The sequence below is a fragment of the Lissotriton helveticus genome, chromosome 9, assembly GCF_964261635.1.
Source record: "Lissotriton helveticus chromosome 9, aLisHel1.1, whole genome shotgun sequence".
NCBI lineage: Eukaryota > Metazoa > Chordata > Amphibia > Caudata > Salamandridae > Lissotriton > Lissotriton helveticus.
In genome coordinates this window covers 621678974-621701112 of record NC_136070.1, presented here as the reverse complement: position 1 = coordinate 621701112, position 22139 = coordinate 621678974, and the positions used below count along the sequence as shown (strand labels likewise).

The window sequence follows — 22139 nt, the reverse complement described above, 5'->3', positions numbered from 1 at the left end:
GTGTATGTTTGCACGTGTGCATCTATGCGGTTGTGTGCACAGGTTTTGGCGTGTGTGTGTGCCTTTGAGCTCTTGTGGCTGTATTTTGTGTGTGCGGGCCACCCTCCTTCTTCCTACTCATTAGTTTTTCATTGCATTAGTATTATATTTGCTGTTCCTTTCTGTTTCACTGCCTCTCTTGATTTTTTTTTTTGTGCGATATCCCTCTGCTTTTGTTTTTATTGTAGTTTCTCAGTGTCTTTTGTTCATCTTTTCGCGCCTGTCTCGCCCCATAAACTGGACACTGGCAGAGACAGACCCTTCTGAACATCTCAGATTTTCCAGACGTATCAAACAGCGCCTCACATAGTGACAACGGAACCTCTCTTTTTACTGAGGACACAAATAAACATTGTGAATTAAATACAAAGTTACACCTCACCCAAGCACCAGCACACGTTGAATAGTGAGAGCACTGAGGTACGAGTCCTGCAGATGCACTCCCTCGGAGGAATTGTAGGTTTGGAATGTCAAAAGGCATTCTAGCAGCTGCCACAGGATCCATCCTCTAGTAACCTGGGTGCTGTGAGGCCTTAAATTTCAGAGCTCAGGAGTGGTCTCTGTTCAGTGCACAATGGCGGGGCTCTGTCTGTGTCTGAGCGGTATTCATAGGTAGGCCAAAGGGTGTGTGGCTGTTTCATAATTATGAACTGTGACAGGTGGGGCAGCAATTGTTTTGCTCAGCGGAGTTTGACAAGTCAGCAACAGCTCTGTTTGCCTTAGGTTTTAAAGTCGTTAATTTTCTCTATGGGCCTTTAATGAATCTTTGGAAGATAGGTGAAATTATTTTAATCTCATCTGCAACCCAGTATTTATTCCCATTTTGTTATAACGTTTACTATCTATGTTATTAAAAAATATATTGCTTTATTAGATTGAATGTGAATCAAATATGACTAGGTCTGTGCATGTAGCAATGATTTTCGCAATGCCTCAATCACTCCCATTGTCCCTTTCATACCACTTTCTTCTGCAGCCTCTCTCAGTTATAAACGTGCACCCCATTCTCTCTGTCTGGAATATTGCATTTGCACATCTCTCATGTACTTGTTTACCTCAACAGTTTCCATTTTTTCCTTTTTGTGCCTATTTCGTTTCATCTCCTCCACTTCTCTATCTGCACTCTTTACACAGCATGCCCTCTCCACTCACTTGTGAGCGCTGCATTTCTTTTCTTGCTGTACATATTTTAACAACTGAGTGACTTCTGTTATGTGCTTTCCACCAACTGGCATGTTACCACTTTTAAGGTGGTCTGGTCTAGTGTGAACTCCTTTATGTCCCACTGATAGGTGCTCAGGTCCAGAGTTCACAATACTGCTCTGTCATAGACACTCCCAACTAGCTGAACTCACCCTGATAGGTATGTTGAGGCAGGAACTGTTGAACATATTTAATGCTGAAAAATATGGAGCAGGCTTTCATGTTTTTCAATATTTCAAGACTACAGGTTCAGAATTGCATTTAAAATATTGCTGTCTCACAAAATTCTTTTTTGAAATGAGCTTTAAATGACAGAATTTGCCCCTCTTTTTAAAAAATGATTCTTGGGCAAACCCCTCCAAATTTCCTTTACTTTTGTTGGGCTCATTCACTAAGTAAAACTCATCCCCAATGTTTGCACCTCACTGCTTTGAAATGTCACCAGCCGCCACTGATTTATGCTGTTTGTTATCCTCAAGTCACGTTTGGCTGCTACGCCTCTGCCTCAGAAGCCCCGCCCCTGCTTAACTTCAGTGTTACTGTGGGAAGCACTCATCAGCTTTCGGTGCATTTCCTAGTTTTTTCTTCTCCTGGCCTCTATTTCTCTTACTGCTTCGATGCCTTGCTGAGCTCCTTCCATTTTATTGGAACGTTAGTGTGAGGGGCTCCTGCACAGAACAACAAACACTGTACGTGTAGCAATCGGCCCCGCCTCCTCCACACTTCTTGCTTCCTCTCCCACTTTAACTGCTTCTCTTCAGGTACTAATGTGCCACATAAGTACTGTGTACACTCTGCAGTAGAAATCTATCTACATTGCCATATGTTATCTGATTTATCTGATTTTATATTAACGTGCATTTGACAGTCGTGTACAATATAATTACCAGTTTGATTTTTCTTGCATTTTTCTCCCGATTACTCTTCATTCTTTGTGCAGTTTCAAGTTTATTTGTAAGTACATAGTTAATTAAAACGATTGCAATTAGAATCACAAAATTAAATTAACTTTAAAATACAACATGCTTCAAACAGTCTTATCATTTACATAATAGTTTCTCATTGTTTCCATTAAAAGGAGTTAAGATAGGGATAATATACTAAAGTGCTCATAAAGGATAATATTCTCTGTACAAGTGTGCAAAATTCATCAGTTTCCCCTACTCCAAAAAATTACATTAAGAGGAACATTAAAATTAGAATACAGTGCTAAGGTCTCACTGTGCAATTGTGCAGATTTATCAATGTGGCTATTGAAATAACAGAACTCTAGGACGTCCATCTTGGGCTTAGTCAATTTAACTATTCCCATTCCTTCGATAGGGCATAACAAAGAGGACTATAGGCAAGAAGAGGCACTATTGTTCTTGATGAAGTCAGGTAAGTAAACATTGATTATGCAAGTTATTAAAAAGCCAAACATCTTAAAATAATCATTCTTTTTGCAGTTTGTGATTCCTGCATAATATTTTACTGCTATGCATTGAATGTAGATTTATGGTTATTTTGGTGTGTCCACCACCACTTTCAACTAAGCAAGATATTATAAACTGCCACCTCTTTATTTAGCCATACTAGGTGACCCGTGTATTAAATGGAGAGTGTGTCTTAATACTTTTAAGAAATACTTAATGATCTACTCTTTGGGCCAGAAAGAAGTAATGTTTTCCTTATACATATCTTGGATTAGAAAGTCAATGAAAATGGGAACATTTGCTTAGAGACAAAATACGTTCTGGTGACAAGGAACTTAATGATTGGTCGCACACTGAGACAAAAGTAATCCGACAAGCAACCCAGCATAATGTTGCACAGACACAATTTCTATATACAAGACCAACAACCACATGGGATCACAGATTCCTATGGTGTCGTACTCTGCATTTTAGCCTCCGCATGTACATTTAAAAACTTCACAGAAATATTGATATGCGTCCAACTTGTAGGCAGTTGCCATCAGAGACACAACTAGAGCCAAATTTGGGTGGGGTGGGGCTACTAACATCTATTTGGGGGACACTAATTCTTCCAGCAATAGGCAAAGTGGAGATGACGGGTGAAAAAACAACAAAGCCTCGTTAACACATAAATGGTCTTTTAAAGACTTGTTAAGTACTCGGCTGCGGCTGCGATAAGCTCAAAAATTGTCTGTGCGTGTGCCCGGGAAGCTGTCTCAGCCCAGGCTGACACACACGTCGAGGGGGCTGAAGTCCTTTGAGCCCAATGGGCGTTGCGCGCCTGGTTGCCACCATAAGAAAGTACTACAGAAGCCTCGAGGTAACAAAAACTCCTGCTCTCAAGTTGGCAGTTAACATGGTGAAAGCCACTGGACTCACTGGGGAATCTGCTATGGAACTTTCACCTCATCAATTTCAAGAAAATCCTTCTTTGGAGGGTAGAGGGCAAATTCAGTGGTCAGATTGGAATATGTGGATGTGTGTGCAGGCAGTAAAATTAGTGTTAACATTATGAATGATAATGATTGTGAAGATGTTATTACACTGCAAAGTTGATACATTGTTTTTTCTAGAAACAATAATGTGCCTGTAAATCTACATGAAGAAGATATTGAGTACACTTTTATGTTTTGTTATATGTTATGTTAGGTAGATTTGCAGAATGTACTATCACCTGGGAGGGTATGTTGGTCCTGAGCAGGTATGAGTCTAATCAAACCTAGGGCCTATCGTGCCTACTCGAAAAGCCAGGTCTTCAGCTTCTTGCGGAATTCAAGAAGTGAGGAAGAGGCTCTTATGTGTAGCATCAGGTCATTCCACTCTTTAGGAGCGATGTAGGAGAAGGCTAGACGGCCTGATCTGGTTTCCCGCAAAAGAGGGATGTGTGTATGTGGGAATTCAGATGACATAGATGTGTTGAATGTTTGTGAAAGTAAATGCAGTTGTTCATAAATAAATTTAAAGTTGATGATGTTACCCTAGATTTGCTTGTGTTTTCAGGGTCACAAATTACTATTAAAGAACTTGTCACTTTATGAGCAAGTGACCCGATGATATACACTATCCAGCACTTTATCTTCTGCTAATATTAATGTATTTATGGATCACAACCCTTAACTTAAATTAGCAAAAAACACAATGGGTAATACAATTCAAATGTGTTTCAAACATTGGAGGCAAAAATATTTCTTGCCAAGGGGCCCCGTAAATCCTTAAGATGACATTGCTTGTCAGGCAAGTGAAGAAGAATTTGGGAAATGGAAATTGGATTTTCTCAGGTGGAACAGTGAGAACGAGCTGAACCATGAGGACAGAGACTGTTGCACCCTTCATTCTCTTCTTAGATTAATTTAGCTTTCTCCCAAGGGTCATTAGGAACCAACCTAGGATGAAAGTGGCTTGTGCTATACCCCTTCGATCCCTAATAGATCCAAGAGACTGGAATGAAACTGAATCTGAGTTAGTAAAGACGATATCCTAGGACACATCAGGTAATGTTTCTTATGAGACTTGGATATAAAAGAAAGGAATACAATGAAAGTCTGACCCTAGTCCTTGTTGTGGCCACATATCTGTGACAACAATAGATCATGCTCGGTAAGAATAAAGTTTCCATTCATGTCATTAAAGGAAAGGCCAACAATGTTCATGTTTAACATCATTTAAGAAATGTGCCTATTAATGTGTGCAACGATCTCTGCAATAAGTCATGTGTGCAGGAAGTGACTACAGTGCAGGCTTGATGCTTACAGGGAACTTTGTGTAACAACGACTAGTGTCATTCATGCAAGCCATTCAGCCTTGGAGCCCCATGGTCTCTACTTTTCAGAAATTACTGTGGCTGGTAAGGAACCCTGGGGACAAGACCGACCAATGGTCAAAATTAGGCCTGGGCAAAATTTTAATTAAGCCAGCAAAATTTGAGTAATTTAGGGAATGTTGCATTACACTTGTTACAGGAAATGCCCACAATTATGCTATTTCATGTTATTATGCACCATTTGCGGTAAAAGTTAGTGTGAAACATGCCATTTATGATAAAAATTCACCAGAAACACCCACAAACAACTGAATGTGAGTGGCTGCTGTTTGCACTGCTTTTTGTTAAATACATCCTTGTGCCAAAAAATTACACTGGGACACATTTTGCTCTACAATATGACGCAAAATGGCAGATATGCATTTCATGTTATCACACATTTAATTATGTGTAATTTTGAAGAACATTTACCAAAATTATACAAAAGTGAAATACCTGAATTTTGTACACCCCTAGCCCAAATACTGCAGTCATAGTCAGAGAATTGTGAATTAACTGGAGTTGTCAATAGTTTGCCATTTGCAGGGCATTCACGGTAACAAAACCAGGTGGTATCAACATAAGCTACACTGAAATCCTACAGATCACTAGTTTTCAAAAATGAGGTTACATGATTTCCCATTATGGCAGATGGACACCACGAGACCAAATATTGCACTACATTACCAAAAACAATTCATTTTTAAAGGAACGCTAACACACTTTCCATGATCCCATTTTTAAACAAGCCCTGTCCCAAGGGAGAGGCCCACCTCAGCTGTTGCCCCAAAAAATGCAAAAGCTATCCACAACACAAATTTGAGGAAATTTGACTTTTGTACCCAACAAAGGTTTTCTGAAATCTCTGGGGTTGTTTGACCTGCACAGGACTCTAGACACACAATACGTAGTTGTGTTGTTTGCTTTCCCTGTCTCAGATGATAGCCCCACCGAAATATATGGGATACAAATTTTTTCAAGAGATAAGTGGGTCATGTGACGTTTGCTATTATCTATACTAGATGACCCGATATTTCTAGCTTCCTATTGTTCTTGAGTGCTCACAGAAACCACTTTTCGTTCAAACTCTTTCAGAAACATCTTGTTTTACAGGTAATCATAATTTGAAGGGGTAAAGATAAACACTACCTTTACACTCATATTCTTGGGTAATTTAACCATGCATTGCACTCCTTCATCCTAATTTCTATTCAATTGTATTATCAAATAAAGCATGGTTAGCATGCATTGAAAAATCTGTGTGAGTGTTAGAGCTGTCAGCTTTAGGGTGGTCTTTCCTGACCTTTTGCCATCTCTCATCCTGTGTTGCTGACTTTGTTTTCGGTGACCCTAGGATTCTGTGGAGTTTGCTATTGCTAAACAGCATTAAGGTGCTTGTGTTCACTCCCTAAAACATTGTAAAATTGGCTTACACTTGATTGGCATATTCAGTTTACTTATAAGTCCTGGTAAAGTGGCATATCATGTACCAAGGGTTCACAAATTAATTGCTACTCGCGGGCCTGCAGCATTGGTTCCCCCCCAACCAATCTAGTAGCCCCTTAAAGCATGTCTAAGGCCTGCTGATGCAGCCTGTATGCAGTGTTAAATTGCCAATTTGACTTGGTAACATAAACCTTTGCTAGGACTAAAAATCCCTTTTTACTACATATAATTCACTCCTAAGGTAGGCCCTAAATAGCCCATAGAGCAGGGTGTATTATATGTGACAAGTTGGACATATACTTTTACATGTCCCTGTAGTGAAAAACTCACAAATTCGTTTCTCACTACTATGAGGCCTACCTCTCCCATAGGATAACATTGGGTTCCCTTGTTACATTTAATAAGAAGTAAATGTTGTTAGGCAGCAGGTAAAAATGTCACGTATGGTGTCTAACGAATTGAAATTTAAAATCTTTCATGGTAAAGCCGGATTTTAAGTCACGATTCTGAAAATGCCACTTTTAGAAATTTAAAGTTGGCATTTTCTTGTCCTAACTATTTAGTGCCTGCAGCCTATTTCCTGGGTAACATGAATAGGTGCAGTCAGCAGTTGATCTTTGTTTATTCCAGACAGCCACACAACAGAGGGATGGGTGTTGTTAGGATGGGCTATCCAAGCAGGATAGGGGTGGACATGTTTAGATCCCCACTTACACTTCCTCAGCTCACACACAAAGAACTTCACACTAGCCCATTGTGCCTGCTGACAGACCAGGGAAGGGAGGCAGAACATTCCATACACCTCTATGGGGGGAAATCTCAAATAGCTTCTTCCACTGGCACCAGGTATAAAAAGAGAACCCTCAGACCCACTCTTCAGTTCACATTTGTAGCTGCAAAAGGACTTTCCGAGGACTGCCCTGCTGCCTCTGGCCTTCTTTATTACTTCAAAGGAGTACCCTGCTACACCAAGATGACTTCCCTGCTGTCTGAAGCCTGTCCTCTGCCCTCAGAGGATGACCGTGGTGTCTGAGACATGTTTTCCTTCTTGATCCCAAGACCTCCAGAGTGAATTTAGGTCTAGTTAGATGGCCTCCTGATCAGAGCCTTAGGGACAGAGAAGGCTCCAAACATTGTGACCTTCCCTAAACTGAAGTGGTTTGCAACATTGTCTGTTTTTTTAATTGGAGTGGGTCCACAGGATGGATTAAAGTTGACAGTTTTTACTTTTCACTATGGGTTCATAGTGGGATAGCGCATGATTAACGTGTGTGGTGCGTTCTTCCACACATCACTAGGTTTTCCTTGTTTCACATTTTTGTTCACACATTTTATTTTGGTCTTGAAAGATACTGATGATGATAATCACGTGAGCATACTGGTGAGTACCTACCAGCAGCTCCTTTGGTGGTGCTTACGTGAGGTACTTCAGACCTTTACACATTTTTCCCAATGGCCACTTGCAGAAGGGGCTTCAAGTGGGGGTGTTAGACACACTTTTCTTAAAATTGGAAAGCAAAACCCGATTTCAAGTAGCATTTTGAAGCTATTTCATGAGTACAGCCGCTCTGTACTTCATTTGTGGGTTTTTGAAAATAGTGGTCCAGAATTAGAGCAGGTCCTTGTTGTTATATTATATTCCAAACATGTTGAACCTGCACCTGGACCCAGCCTGAGTGAGTCCTGACCCTCCAAGTGGTGTGCCTACAGTCCTGGACCCTTTGGACCGTGATGCTAAAGGTGCCCAGATGGCCCAAATTAAAAACTTTGGTCTTAGAATATCTTCTGCCTAAAAATGTTCTGTACACCAAGAGGAGACTAGGGCCTACCTGCTCACAGATCCGTACAAGCCCTGGCCTCCTGATATTAAATGTCCACAGTTTGATCTTTTAGGCACTATTTTCGATTTTAAACTTTAAAGCTGTCAAATAGTTTGTTAAATTGTACTCTAATTTTTTTTAATTGGTGTGGGATTTTTCATATGTTGTGTTTTCCCTTTATTGCTGTTTAAGTGCTACATAAATACTTTACACATTGCCTCTAAGGTAAGCCTAACTTATTTTGTGCCAAGCTACTAGATGTTTAAGCACAGGTTAATTTGGTTCACCGTGACAATAATTGTGGCTGTTGCTTGAATAGGGTTTTATGCCTCTCAACCAGCAACCGAATTTCTCACAGTGAACTACCTCTTGATTATTGGCTCTGCGTAGGACTGATGTTTGAACAAAGTACGAACACTATATATGTCTGTGACCAAAATGTATTGCAGGGGCAACCCTATATATTCTTTATGCATCACTCTTCGGTGGAAACATCTGTCAAATGATTATCTTTTTAGCCTTTGAATCACTATATTTGTATTTCATTGATCAATACCTTAGAGAAGAACTTGAATGATCTGCACAGATGTCCTTAGGCTGAATTTGGAATTTTGTCATGTTTTCAGAAACGTTCCACGTTTTTGGTACACTAAGGGGCCGATTCTGATCCTGGATTTTTATTTTCCATACAAATAGGATTTGTATTTTTCTCCATACAAATTGTAAAAGACCCTTCCAACCCGTGTAGTACGATTCGTATGGGAAAAATACATACAGATCGGCCTGATCCTTACAAATCGGATCGGGAAAAGCTGTACGACACGGACTTGTAAAAAAGACCATACAATTTGTAAAAAGGCTGTCCAACCCGTCAAGTACGATTCGTACCGGGTTGTCAGCATACGATTTGTATGGAAAATGGACTGTATACGGGGAATGACTCGTACCGGGGAACGAAGCGAACCCCTATACGCCTCGTACCCTGGTATGACTCGTTCTGGGGGTACGACTCATACCGGGGTACGGGTCGTATAGGGGTATGAGGCATACAGGGGTCCCCCCACATGCGAGGCGTGTGTATGGTGCATACCCCAACATCGCGCATGTACGCAAAGTACGTATGCGATTTTTGGGGTACGGTGCATGCATACGCGATTTTGGGGTACTGGTCGCGAACGCACCGTACAAGCACCGTACCCCAAAATCGCGTATGTACGCACCGTACCCCAAAATCGCGTACGTATGCACCGTACCCCAAAATCGCATATGTACGCACCGTACCCCAAAATCGCGTATGTACGCACCGTACCCCAAAAATCGCGTATGTACGCACCGTACCCCAAAATCGCGTTTTGGGGTACGGTGCGTACGTATGCGATTTTGGGGTACGGTGCGTACATACGCGATTTTGGGGTACGGTGCGTACATACGTGATTTTGGGGTATGGTGCGTACGTATGCGATTTTGGGGTACGTTGCGTACATACGCGATTTTGGGGTACGGTGCGTACATACGTGATTTTGGGGTACAGTGCGTACGTACACGATTTTGGGGTACAGTGCGTACGTACGCGATTTTGGGGTACGGTGCTTGTACGGTGCGTACACGACCAGTACCCCTTCATCGCGTATGTACGCACCGTACCCCACTTTCCATGCCATCCGTACGCACCGTACATACGCACCGTACCCCTGTATTCATGAGGCGTACGACGCGTACATGAGGGGGTCTGTCTCGTACTGTTTTCGGGGCGTTCAAGGTTTTTCCGGCACTTTTTGGATCTTGTAAAAAAAGAGCTGTATGGAGTGCCGTTTGTACGAATCGTACTTGCCGGGTTGTAAACTGCTGCCGGGAATACATGGGAACGTCTTGTACAGAGCAATCCGAATCGGAATCGCTTGCATATACGAGTTGTATGGTCTTTTTTACAATTTGTATGGAGTGCGTCTATTTGTACAGATCGTACTACCTAGGTTGTAGGGGCCTCCTTACAAGTACGAGTTGTATGGGGAAAACGCTCCATACCACGATTTGTACAGCGATTTTCCAGGATTAGAATCGGCCCCATGGTGTTCCTACATGGTTTCCAAAAAAACTGTAAGTTGTAAGAAATAGACAAATAGAACATTTTAAAAACCATTAAAAAAACGACAAAGATGGTGGGGAAAATTGTTTCTTCTCTGTCTGTTTTAAAATCTGAGAAGTACGTACTCCTATAGTGGGTGACATTTTTAGAAAAAAACACACTTTTTAGGATTTCTTTTGAAGAAAAATTACATTTCTGCCAAACTTTGCCTATATTCTCAGGGCTCTCGAGGTAAATTGCATCCCCTGCGTTCATGTATAATTAACCCAATTCATTTAGCCTGGATATCATTTGTAGAAACAAAGTTGCAAGGAAATAACTGCAAACTGTACCAAACATCAAGAAATTGTTCAGAATTTGTGGTGGGAGGGCTGTAGTATGTGGCTTTTGGTAAGTCTAGTACTTATTTAATTATATCTGTAGAATTTGGAATTCCTCAAACACTCTGTATTCTATGTGTTAGCCATATATGAGGTGATTAGAATGTTGTTGGTCATTCTTGCTTTACCTGATCTTCCTTCTGTTAATACTTATTATACGTCTAATAAAGACCTACTTATTTAATTGAACTTTTGCTTCATCGATGTTACTACATCGTTTTGGTGACGAGGATGGTATACGAACCCACACGTGCAAAGCACAATGGATTGAAATTAGTGAACGTGGTATTAGACCAAAAACCACACTTATTAGAGCAATATTAGTTGCTCCTGCTCACAAATCCAAGGATGAATTGCGATCATTTCTGGGTTTGGCTGAGTTTTTACACTTTTTATGGTCAGATGAATGCCAACAAGCCTTCCTCTTAATCAAAAAGACTATCTGTGGTGCTCCTAATCTCCATGGTTTTGATCCGCATGCTCCCACATTTGTAACTACTGATGCAAGTTCCAACGGTCTTGGTGCTGTTTCAACCCAAATTTCTGAATCCAAAAAAGAGGTTGTTATTGCATTTGCATCAAGATCTTTTACACCTACAGAAGAGAAATATTTTGTGATTGAAAGAGAGACCTTAGCAGTGGTGGGGAGTTTAGAACACTGTAGAAAAAATTTGTGGGGTAAGAGATTCAGTGTCAGAAGTGACCATAAACCACTTACTAAATTGCTCACTATCAATGGTCTTTACATAGCTACTTCAAGAATTTCTAGACTCTCCATGCGTCTTGAAGATTATTTATTTGACATTCAAAACGTTCCTGGAGCCAAAATTTTTATTGCAGACTGCTTAAGCAGACTTTCATTACCTGTTACCAAAATCGACTCCGGTTCTTGGAACGATTTTTCGGTTGCCAATATTCTTTTTAATGAGAATTGTGGAAACTGTATTTCCCAAGATAAATGGTTAGAAGCGGAAATTCAAGACTCTCTTTTAACTGAAGTTAAATCTAAAGTTGTTAATGGTTGGAACATCTCTAACAAAAAAGATCTTATTGACAGTCTTAAACCTTTTTAGGAAGTCAGGGACGAACTTACCGTCTCTGACCATTTTGTGTTAAGAGGTGATAAAGTAATTCCTCCTCCATCATTGAGGGAGCGTATCATCCATTTGTGACATGAGGGTCATCCTGGTATTTCTTGTACAAAGTCCAAGGTCAGAGATTTCTACTGGTGGCCTAGTGTTGACAGTTGTGTAGAAAAAATTGTTAGATCATGTATTAGTTGTGAAACTTCAGATAAGTCAAAAAAAACTTTTAATCCACCTTTAGGTGTAGTTAATTCCCCAAATTTACCATGGGAAGAAATTGCATTGGCTATTATGAGTCCTATCACCTGGATAGATGGTACAATCAAGTTTATTCTTGTCCTTGTTGACCTATTGTCCCGGAGGTTTGAGCTCAGTATTGTTGTTAAAATTGACACGAAAACTGTTATCAATTTTTTAGAATCTATTTTCTTGCAAGAAGGATTCCCTGCTTTAGTACTTACTGATAGTGGGGTACAATTCAAGTCTAAAGAAATGTTGAACTTTCTTTCTGCCAATGGAATTAAGCAAAATTTCACTCCCTTGTATCATCCTTCCAGCAATGGTATTTTGGAGAGGTTAAACAGAATTATTAAAGATACCTTACAGATATGCAGGAATTCTAAACTCTCTTGGGAAGATGAGTTAAAAAAGATGTTTTGGTCTTACAGAGTTACGCCACATCCCTCTTTGGGCAAAAGTCTGTTTTCTCTTGTAGAGTTCCTTTCTCCAAAACCAATCCTGGATGGATGAAGCGGAATGGAATGTTTTTTTGTAATCTCGTTGACCCATTCTCAGGCAAAGAACAGAATCCATTATGATGCCAAACATGGTACCCGACCAGCGGATTTGCAAGTTGGTCAATGGGTCTGTGTTAAAAATGCTAGGAAAGTACCTAAAGGTTTCCCAACCTAGGAAAATTTCGAAAATTCACCATAACACTGTTGTTTTGGACAATGGTGAGACTTGGCACATGAGCTGTTTAGCTTTGGTTCACTCTGCACCTAATGACTTAGCTTCCCCTTCTCATCATTGTTCATTATCTCTATTTTGGTGTTATGACAATTCTCTTGAGCCATCTCCTGTTCCCTCTGATCCTGTCAACAATTCTAGAGATACTTCTCGTGATGTACCTGTCATTGCTAGACCTTGATCTAACGTTCAAACTTCTTTTGGAAGGATTGTTAAATGACCTGAAAGGTACAATGAATGTATTTGTTATTGAGTTTTATTTATTTATTATTATTATTATTTTTTTCAAAGGGCAGGATGTGTAGTATATGGCTTTTGGTAAGTCTAGTACTTATTTAATTATATCTGTAGAATGTAGAAATCCACGAACACTCTGTATTCTATGTGTTAGGCATATACGAGGTGATTAGAATGCTGTTGGTCGTTCTTGCTTTACCTGATCTTCCTTCTGTTAATACTTATTATACGTCTAATAAAGACCTACTTATTTAATTGAACTTTTGCTTTATCGATGTTACTACAAGGGCCATGTAATTTAAGGGTTTGAAGACATACTTCATAATTATTAGAAAACATGCCACTATATTCACTCTCTATTAAAAGCCCAATTATTCCATGGATTAGTTATAGCTCTGGGCACGTAACCCTTTAAAGCTGAGGTGCCCCATCTAATTCTTCAAATACAGCCCTTTCTGGTTGGCAAATTGATTTATTCAAGGGATCTTCTCATATCTGTGTCATTGTCTTCCCATAAGCTATAGTGGTACATTCTCCCCGTGTATCACTCCTTCACCCAAAAGTGTTTTCTCCTCTGCTATACTTGCCTTCATCCCCAACACTTGCTGTCTGTGACATGACCACCAACCTTTCTGATTAACTCAGCTATTTAGCATTTGATGCTCCTCTCATCAGCACTCTTAGAGACTGGTTATGGTTTCATCATAAATTGTGTCTGCTCAGGATCATGGCTTCTCTTTCAATTGTAGTGTACGTCTCTTCTCTCACTAATACTATGTAAAAATAAGCTAATTACAAAAACCACAGTGCCCACTGTCAATCATTAACTTAAAATATTTCTAACAAAATCACAAATGGAGTTTCGTGAATTTCACAAATATCCTGGTTAAAAGTGGTATATAATCTGGACTCTAGTTTGTGGATTACCCTTACTCTAGTTTATGGTAAATATTCATTTGTCAGAGTCTACTCTAAACCATGCAATTGCAGACAACCACCATCTTTTCAATAAACTTACCTGCCCCCAGAAGGAGCTCAGAAAGCGGAAATTCTCATTAAATTTCTGGAGCAGAGATAGAAACTTCTGGTCTTCATAGTCAAACCGGTTACCAAAAACCACTGAGCAGATGACATTGGACACAGCTCTGCTGAAGAAAAACGTGGGGTCAAAAGCCAACTCTGTACATGGAAAAAATAAAGAGAACGAGATGGTGTAAGACTACAAGCTAGTTGAAATTGTCTCTGCTTTCATCGGCTCACAATGTAAGAAAATGCAGTGTGACGTTCTCTCTTACATTGGCTTGTTACTAATTCCAAAGGTTGCACTTCCATTGCAAACAAAGGTGTAATGAGTGTGCTCAGGGATCTGAAGAGGGATTTGTCTCAGGCATGCATAAACCTAAGATTTTTTTCCAGAACCTGGTGGTGTGGGAACTCTGCATAAAAATTAGTGGAGTCCCTGCTCCATAATCCCACTGTTACCAGCAACATTTAGAGTTAGGGAAACTAGTAGGTTTCTGATGGTTTAACCTCAGCTGGCTCTTCTGTTGAGACATATGACCCAACGACTAGTCCACAACTCAGAAGTAGGGTCCAAGACTCAGAAGACCCGCCCTATTTATTTCCTGTCTGGGACCACCATGGGAGGCATGCTCAACCCCCAGAAGAAATATTCAATGAACCTGACGCTGAAGAGAAAATTCCCTGCACGTCAAATGTATTAAATTGTCCTGTTGAGAAACAAACTTCTTTTTAGAAATTACTCCATAACAAGACATTATAGGTCTGATTTAACAGATTTCCATATGGAGAGCCTCAAATTTAACAGAAAATCATGGAAAATAAAACCAAAATCCTTGAAATATTAAATAAATAATTGTTTAACACTCGTAGTTCCTGAAGCAGAGAAACATATTAAAGTCAAACTTATGAATCAACAAGTACGTAATGTGTGCTTCTTTGGGTTCAATTTCATGACCATCCCGTATTTCTGGTATTTTACTTAGGTCTTCACAAAACACATAAGGCCTTTATAATGAAGAACCCAGATTTAGGTAGAGGATATCAGCGTCGAAATGGCCAATTCCAGACACTAATCCAGCTATTTCAAGTTGTTATTCAACCTAAAATGGGGAGGATAGGGGACAATTAAGACAGTTTTATCGGGTCCAAAAAGTACATGCAGGTCCAGATTTGTGGTCAAATCACAGCCCTTGTCTGATTCTATTTGCCATCTGCTGTAATGCTGGGTGCTAAAACAATAGGCACCTCAGTAATAGCCAGATCCATTTTACCCCGAAATACTGTTTCAGGCAATTCATAATGAGCTCTTCTCGGTGTGCTTTTAATGTTTCTTTCTGGTACTAAGACCGTCAACATTGTAAATAATACATTGAAAAACCATTACCTTGTAATGTATTGGACTGCAAAACTGTCCCTGACCATCTTTCTTGTTAGTTAACCTCGATTTAAAAGACAGCAGGATGAAAAATCAACATCAATGCCTTCATCTCCACTCCCCAAATAATAATAATACGGACAGCTTATAAAGTGCGACAGCTACCTCAAACAGAGGCGTCCCTGCACTGAAACAGAAAGGAGGCGCCCAAACAGAAAGGAAGCGCTGCGGTGCCCATCAGATGATCTCCTATTCAGTAACACACCCACACACCTGTTCACCCCTCAAACCATTCCAAAGCCTACCACTTTCTTAAAACTCCAACAATATGGTTGCTGCAATTCTCACAATGACCTCCATGTTTTGGCATGTCAATTTATAGAATTTCTAGACTTGTTAGTCAAATTGGTGCCTTTGATCAATATATATTGTACCCCCAACACCAACGCCTGTGACGCCACCAGCAAGAGGGGACTTCAAGCCCCATAATTCTGCACGCTACATTTTTCGTACCTGGAGGCACTTAAAGGCACTTGCGCCTCCTGCAGTGCGGGAGCCCCCAGCATCAAAATCTGTGACGCCACCAGCAAGTAGGGACTTCAAGCCCCATAATTCTGCAGCACCAGGAGGCGCCAAACGTTGCACTTTTTGTGCCCGGAGGCGCTTAAAAGCACTTGCGGCTCCTGTAGCATGGGAGCCGCTGACACCAACACCTGTTGCGCCACCAGCAAGGGGGGACTTCAAGCCCCATAATTCTGCAGTACCATGAGGTGCCAAATGCTGCTATTTCCGGGCCCCAACACCCGTGACACCACCAGCAAGGGGGGACTTCAAGCCCCATAATTCTGCAGCAACAGGGGGGCCAAATGCTGCACTTTTTGGGCCCAGACGCGCTTTAGAGTACTCACGGCTACTGCAGCGCGGGAGCCACCAACACCAACACCAGTGTTGCTTTCGATACACTGAACCATAGAATTCTACTGCATCGACTCCTCAGTCTGGGAGTCTCAGGGACAGCAATACCCTGGCTCAAATCCATTTTGGGTGACCGATCAGTCCAGGTTTTTGAAGGGGACACCATCTCCCTTAGCAAACCCCTGGGCTGTGGGGTGCCACAAGGCTTGTCTTTGAGCCCTACTCTATTTAACCTGTACATGAACCCACTAGCTGAGATTGTCCGTCTGTTCGGTATAAAGATCATTACATACGCCGATGACACTCAGCTAGTGGTATCCCTCAATCACCAGACAGCCAACTAGCACAGATCCACCTGAGGGGCTGCCTAGAAGAAGTCAACAACTGGAAGACCTCTTCATGTCTCAAACAGAATGGAGACAAAACGGAGCTGATGCTCCTCGGTAGCCCTGTCTCCCCCACGATCAATTCAATCTGGCCCGCCTGCCTTGGCCTTCCCCCCACACCCAAAGACACTATAAAAAGCCTCGGCGACTGGCTGGACAAATCTTTCAGCTTCAACAGTCAGGCAGCCAAACTATCAGCCACCTGCTTCGGCCTTCTCAGACTTCTTAGAAAGATTCTTCCCCTCCTCAATCAATCAATCAATCAGGCAAATTTATAAAGCGCGCTACTCACTCGCTAGGGTCTTAAGGCGCTGGGAGGGGGGGGGTCCGCTACTGCTCGAATAGCCAGGTATTGAGTTGCTTCCTGAAGGAGAGATGGTCCTGGGTCAGCCGTAGGTGGATGGGGAGGGAGTTCCAAGTCTTGGCCGCAAGGTAGGAGAAGGATCTTCCTCCGGCGGTGGCTCTGCGAGTACGTGGGACGGTGGCGAGGGTGAGGCTGGTCGAGCGGAGCTGTTGGGTGGGTGTATAGAAAGTGAGGCTGTTGTTGAGGTACTTGGGTCCCAAGTCGTGGAGAGCCGTGTGTGCTTGGGTGAGGAGTCTGAACGTGATCCTCTTGCTGACGGGGAGCCAGTGCAGGTCTCTCAGATGATCAGAGATGTGGTCGTGGCTGGGGAAGTCCAGGATGAGTCGTGCAGAAGCGTTCTGTATGCGCTGGAGTCTTTTCTGCAGTTTGGCTGTGGTTCCCGCGTAGAGGGTGTTCCCGTAGTCCAGTCGGCTGTTGATGAGGGCCTGGGTGACTGTCTTCCTGGTTTCGGTGGGGACCCTCCTGCCTTTCGGGGCAAGACAGATCGTGATCCAAGGCCTAATCCAGTCTTGCCTCGATTTTGGTAATGCCCTCTACCTAGGAGCCCCTGAATATACCCTACGAAAGCTCCAGATAATCCAAAACTGTGCCGCCCGAACTCTGCTTCAGCTCTCCCGCCGTCTCTCAGCAAAACCCAGCCTAAGAAGTCTTCATTGGCTTCCTGTTAGGGAAAGAATCAATTTTAGGACCCTCTGCATTTCCCATCAAGCATTTTGGAAAACGGGTGCGGTCATTAACCACTCCTAAATTACCCCCTACCACCCTACCAAACAGCTTCGCTCTGCCCATGCCTTCCTCACCACAGTCCCCACGATTAAGAGATCAAGATGTGGGGGCCGGTCGGTTTCCTACAACGCAGCTAAACTGTGGAACTCCCTCCCCCTTTACCTGCGATCCGAACCTAACCTACTTTCGTTTCGCAAACATTTAAAAACCTTTCTTTTTAAGAAATCTGACTAACTCCCGCTGTTAGCAGTCTCACCAGAAAGCACCTTTCTTTCTAGCGCTAGGACGCCCCAGGGCAGCTACCGCGCTCTATACATTTTCTTTTCATTTCATTTAATTTTCATTTCATTCATTTCATTTCATTTCATTTCATTTCACCAACGCCTGTGTAGCCACCAGCAAAGGGGGACTTTGAACCCTATAATTCTGAAGCACCAGGAGGCACCAATGCTGCATTTTTCACGCCCGGGCGCTTAAAAGCACTCATGGATCCTGTAGTGCAGTAGCCGCCAACACCAACGCTGCAAGGGGGAACTTCAAGCCCCATAATTCTGCAGCGCCAGGAGGCACCAACGCTGCACTTTTTGTGCCCGGAGGTGCATAAAAGCAATCACGGATCCTGTAGCGTGGGGCGTGCCGGGGCTGCCCCCGGGCCTATCTGCACCAGTCAGAGCCCAGATGAGGCTGGGCCCACCCTCTTGGTGTTTAATTTTCTTTCATTTTTCCTTTTATTTTTCCCTGGATTCGGACTGCCTGTAACAGTGACCCCTCCTAAAGAAGAACTCTGCCAAGTAAGTCTGATGGACATTTTGTATTGATTTAACCCTTAGTTAGTGTGACTGTGCCGGTCTCATTTATGGCGAAAAGGAAGCTAACGTGGGATAGGGAGAGTACCTCTAAATCCTTTCAGAATTCCACCCTTAACTGTTTTTTAATACGGGCTGTGAAAGCTATAGACAAAGAAATATTAGTAGTACAACGTTGGTTATCTATGGAGGGGGGCTCAATTGTAGGTATGAACTTGGATCTTTCTCCAAATGCCCAAACAAAGAACTTGGGGGTATTTGATCAAGGCCCCACGATAATCTTATCGCCGCATTAGCCTCCATTTTTGGGGCAAAAAGCGGCTATCATTTTATTGGTTTATCAGCAAGGTCACGCTATCGCGTCAATCCTTGCCTTAGCGCCCTTTCCCTCAAGGCCCAGCTTTGTATCTCTAATGAAATGCAAAGTGGGCGTTCCTTACGAAAATAACCAACATTTCTCCTATCAACAAACCTCCCGCTAACTAGCATGGCGATAAGAAAAGTAGCGCTAACCGCGGTTATCCCTACTTTTCTTACGCCTGCTTTCAGTTTGACTTAGCCATGCTATCCAATGGAAGGTGGATATCATGGCTAAGTCTTCCCTGCCCTATCATCAAGCTATCGCCAGACTTTGTGCGCTTATCACTGGATTTCCAGCAATAATCGCACATTTGGCAGCTTGCGCATGGAATGATATCGCTGAAGAGATAAGCGCTGCTGATAGCACGCTATCTCAGCGATAAAATTTAGCATTAGCCGGAGATAATTATCCTCACGCTAAGCGCGCTGAGCGATAATTATAGCCGTCCCTTGCTGATATGCCCCTTGGAACTAGAGAGCATTACTTTTGATAAACCTGCATTGGAACTTACCCCCCCTGTGAAGTCCCCGACCCAACCTTTAGCACCTTAAGTACCTCCGATGTTTGTCCCCCCAGCCAAAAGGAAGAGGAAACAAAAACACTTGGAGCCCTTATTGGCAGTGAATACTAGATCCAAGAGAAAAGCCAAGGAAACCCCCACTGTGGATTGGAATAGCTCTAATTTAGTATCGACAACAGTATCACACTCCTATTCTGTGCCACCGGTCCCTACAGTTCTATCTCCGCATTTGATGAACGAATTAAAAAAATAATGCTAAATAGTTTGTCACCCATTTTGAATAGGCTTGATAACTTAGAATTAATGTGGAAATATAAAAAAGTTGCTAACCAGTTAAGCAACAGGAACAGGGAACTGTGGCCCCACATGCCCAGAACCTGCAGCACAACTGGGGGTAAAAATTTACAAAAAGCTTAGCTCCACAGTGGAAAACCACCAATGTAATTCAACACAACCACTAGCTGCAAACACTGCTCAAGATAATGGTGATGACACACGGGAAGTTCCTTCCAAGCGCAAAGTAATGGCGCGCAATTACCCCCTAATTGAGGAGGGGTACTCTGTCAACAACTCTGGACCTAATACCACTAGCCCCCTACTAAATGGGAAAGGAGTTGAATTTTCTAGTCAGTCCAACTCACAATCAGGCAACCCTCCCACAAGGGCAGATACCTGCAATGACGTGATTTTACATCTCCCCCCAGAATGTTGCCCATATGTGGTGATTTTAACCAATGCCCCGCCACCCCTGGGTAACGTAAAGGAATCTACATCTCAATTGAAGAACAAAACATGTCAGTGGTTATCACAGAACACAGATTTTACCAACTCTAGTTTCCATGATAATCTGTTTGTCCGAAGAGTGAGTTTTGTTGGTCGCTTACGAACGGTTACAAAAGGAGACTGCATAGTGAACAATTGCAGATCTCCAGCTCTTTCAGGACGGCTGCTCAAAAGTAGAAGGAAGCCAATTGGGTGGGCTCCAGGACATGGGATTGAGATAGTGCCACTCATGTTTTTTTTATAAGCATCTCAAGCCAACAGGGCCATCTCGCCTATTAAATGCTCGCTCCACTCGGAATCCATCCAACAGAAAGGTATATTTCCCTATGGAAATCAGTAATAGATATGAAGTACTTACCGATTTGGATAGCCGAGACCAACTAAATCAAGGGAATGTAAAAACAATGCCGGTCTACGTTGTAGTTACAACCATATAAGCTGAGGGAACAACAAATACTGGTAATACCATCAACAAAGAGATAATGAATAGTACCCTACTCATCCAACTAACAACCTGTGTACCTGCCCAAGATCAAACGCTTGTAAACTCTATAATTAGCTGCCCGCAACAGGGATGCATGGGTGCTGAACAGTCACTACAGATTGTTTCTTGGAACATTGGGGAAATAAAATCTAAGCTAAATGACCCTGAGTGGGGTAATATGGTGGACAGTAGTCTTGTATGCCTGTTCCATGAAAACTGGGCGACAGAGTGGGTATACAGGGTGGGGGTTCACTACATTTAGTATTGAGGCTAGGCCATCAACAGTGGGCCGTCCAGCTGGTGGGATATTAATATGGGTTAAGACCACGTTCAACTGCAAAATCAAACCACTTGAGGTAGAATCCCAGGAGAATCTTGGCATTGATATAATATGGCCCAAAGGGAATATCCATGTCAGACTATTCAACATATATAATAGGTTCAGTAGCAATTATAAGCACTCCAAAACCAGAACAACGCTCCCCGATTTTCTCGACCCCCGTAGTGATTAGTGTTTTCTTATTTTAGCTGGCGACTTAAATATGACTTATGAGCCAGTAGATTTTGTACATGAATTAGTGCAGGAGGAAGAGCAAGCTAGGGCTGTAAATGAGCTACAGACCCCTCCCCCATTAAAAGATGTACCAAGGTTGGGCTGCAGGTACTGTCTTTCACCCTAGCCCATGGGGTGCGTGCCTGTAATGGGCGGACACCCTTAGATGTGGAAGCTAAGTTCAAGTTCAAAAGGGGGAACATTAAAAGTAGGATAGATTAGATTATAATAGACCTTGATTTGTGGCTCTATGTCAAGGATATGATTGTCCAAAATCATGAGGACAGTGATCATAATGCCCTCCTTTTGGAGCTAAATGGTCTCCCTATCTTATATAACCAAACCTATCAAAGGATAGCCCCAATTGTAACCATGAACAACAATAGGAGAATTAAATGGCCCCAGGTCACCGCAGATGGGAAAATACTCACTAAGATTTATAAAGAAGTGACTCAGCCCCTTATGTCACTTAGTGATCTAGACCAAAAAGATGATGATCTCATTGTGACCAGTTTTCAAAAACTAACTAACAGCATTAAGCCCTATTTTAGTAGACTGTCTAATTTTAATACGTTCAAAAGAAACATCGCCAGTGGTACAACAAGCATTGCAGATTAGCCAGGGACAATCTAACAGTGGCAGTAAAGCAGGGGACACAAGATGATATTAACAAGCATTTACAATGCAATAGGTTTCGCAGCATTAAAGTTTGAGTTATTGGCATTGTGTATGACAATGCGTTGCATAATTTTTTTAGCAAACTTTGAATTGGTGAGCAGTGAGAGTGTGTGCAAGAGTATGCTGTTGCTCACAGCTGTTATT

General features: G+C 42.2%; 1 protein-coding gene across 1 annotated transcript in view; it reads right to left on the bottom strand.

Moving 5' to 3' along the window:
• Positions 1 to 22139, bottom strand: part of LOC144781696 (cytochrome P450 2C11-like) — a 255785-nt gene that overhangs the window by 112568 nt on the left and 121078 nt on the right. Inside the window, exon 4 of the mRNA XM_078660673.1 lies at positions 14040 to 14200. Coding sequence (XP_078516799.1) covers positions 14040 to 14200 — 161 coding nt within the window. The remainder of the gene's footprint in view (positions 1 to 14039; positions 14201 to 22139) is intronic.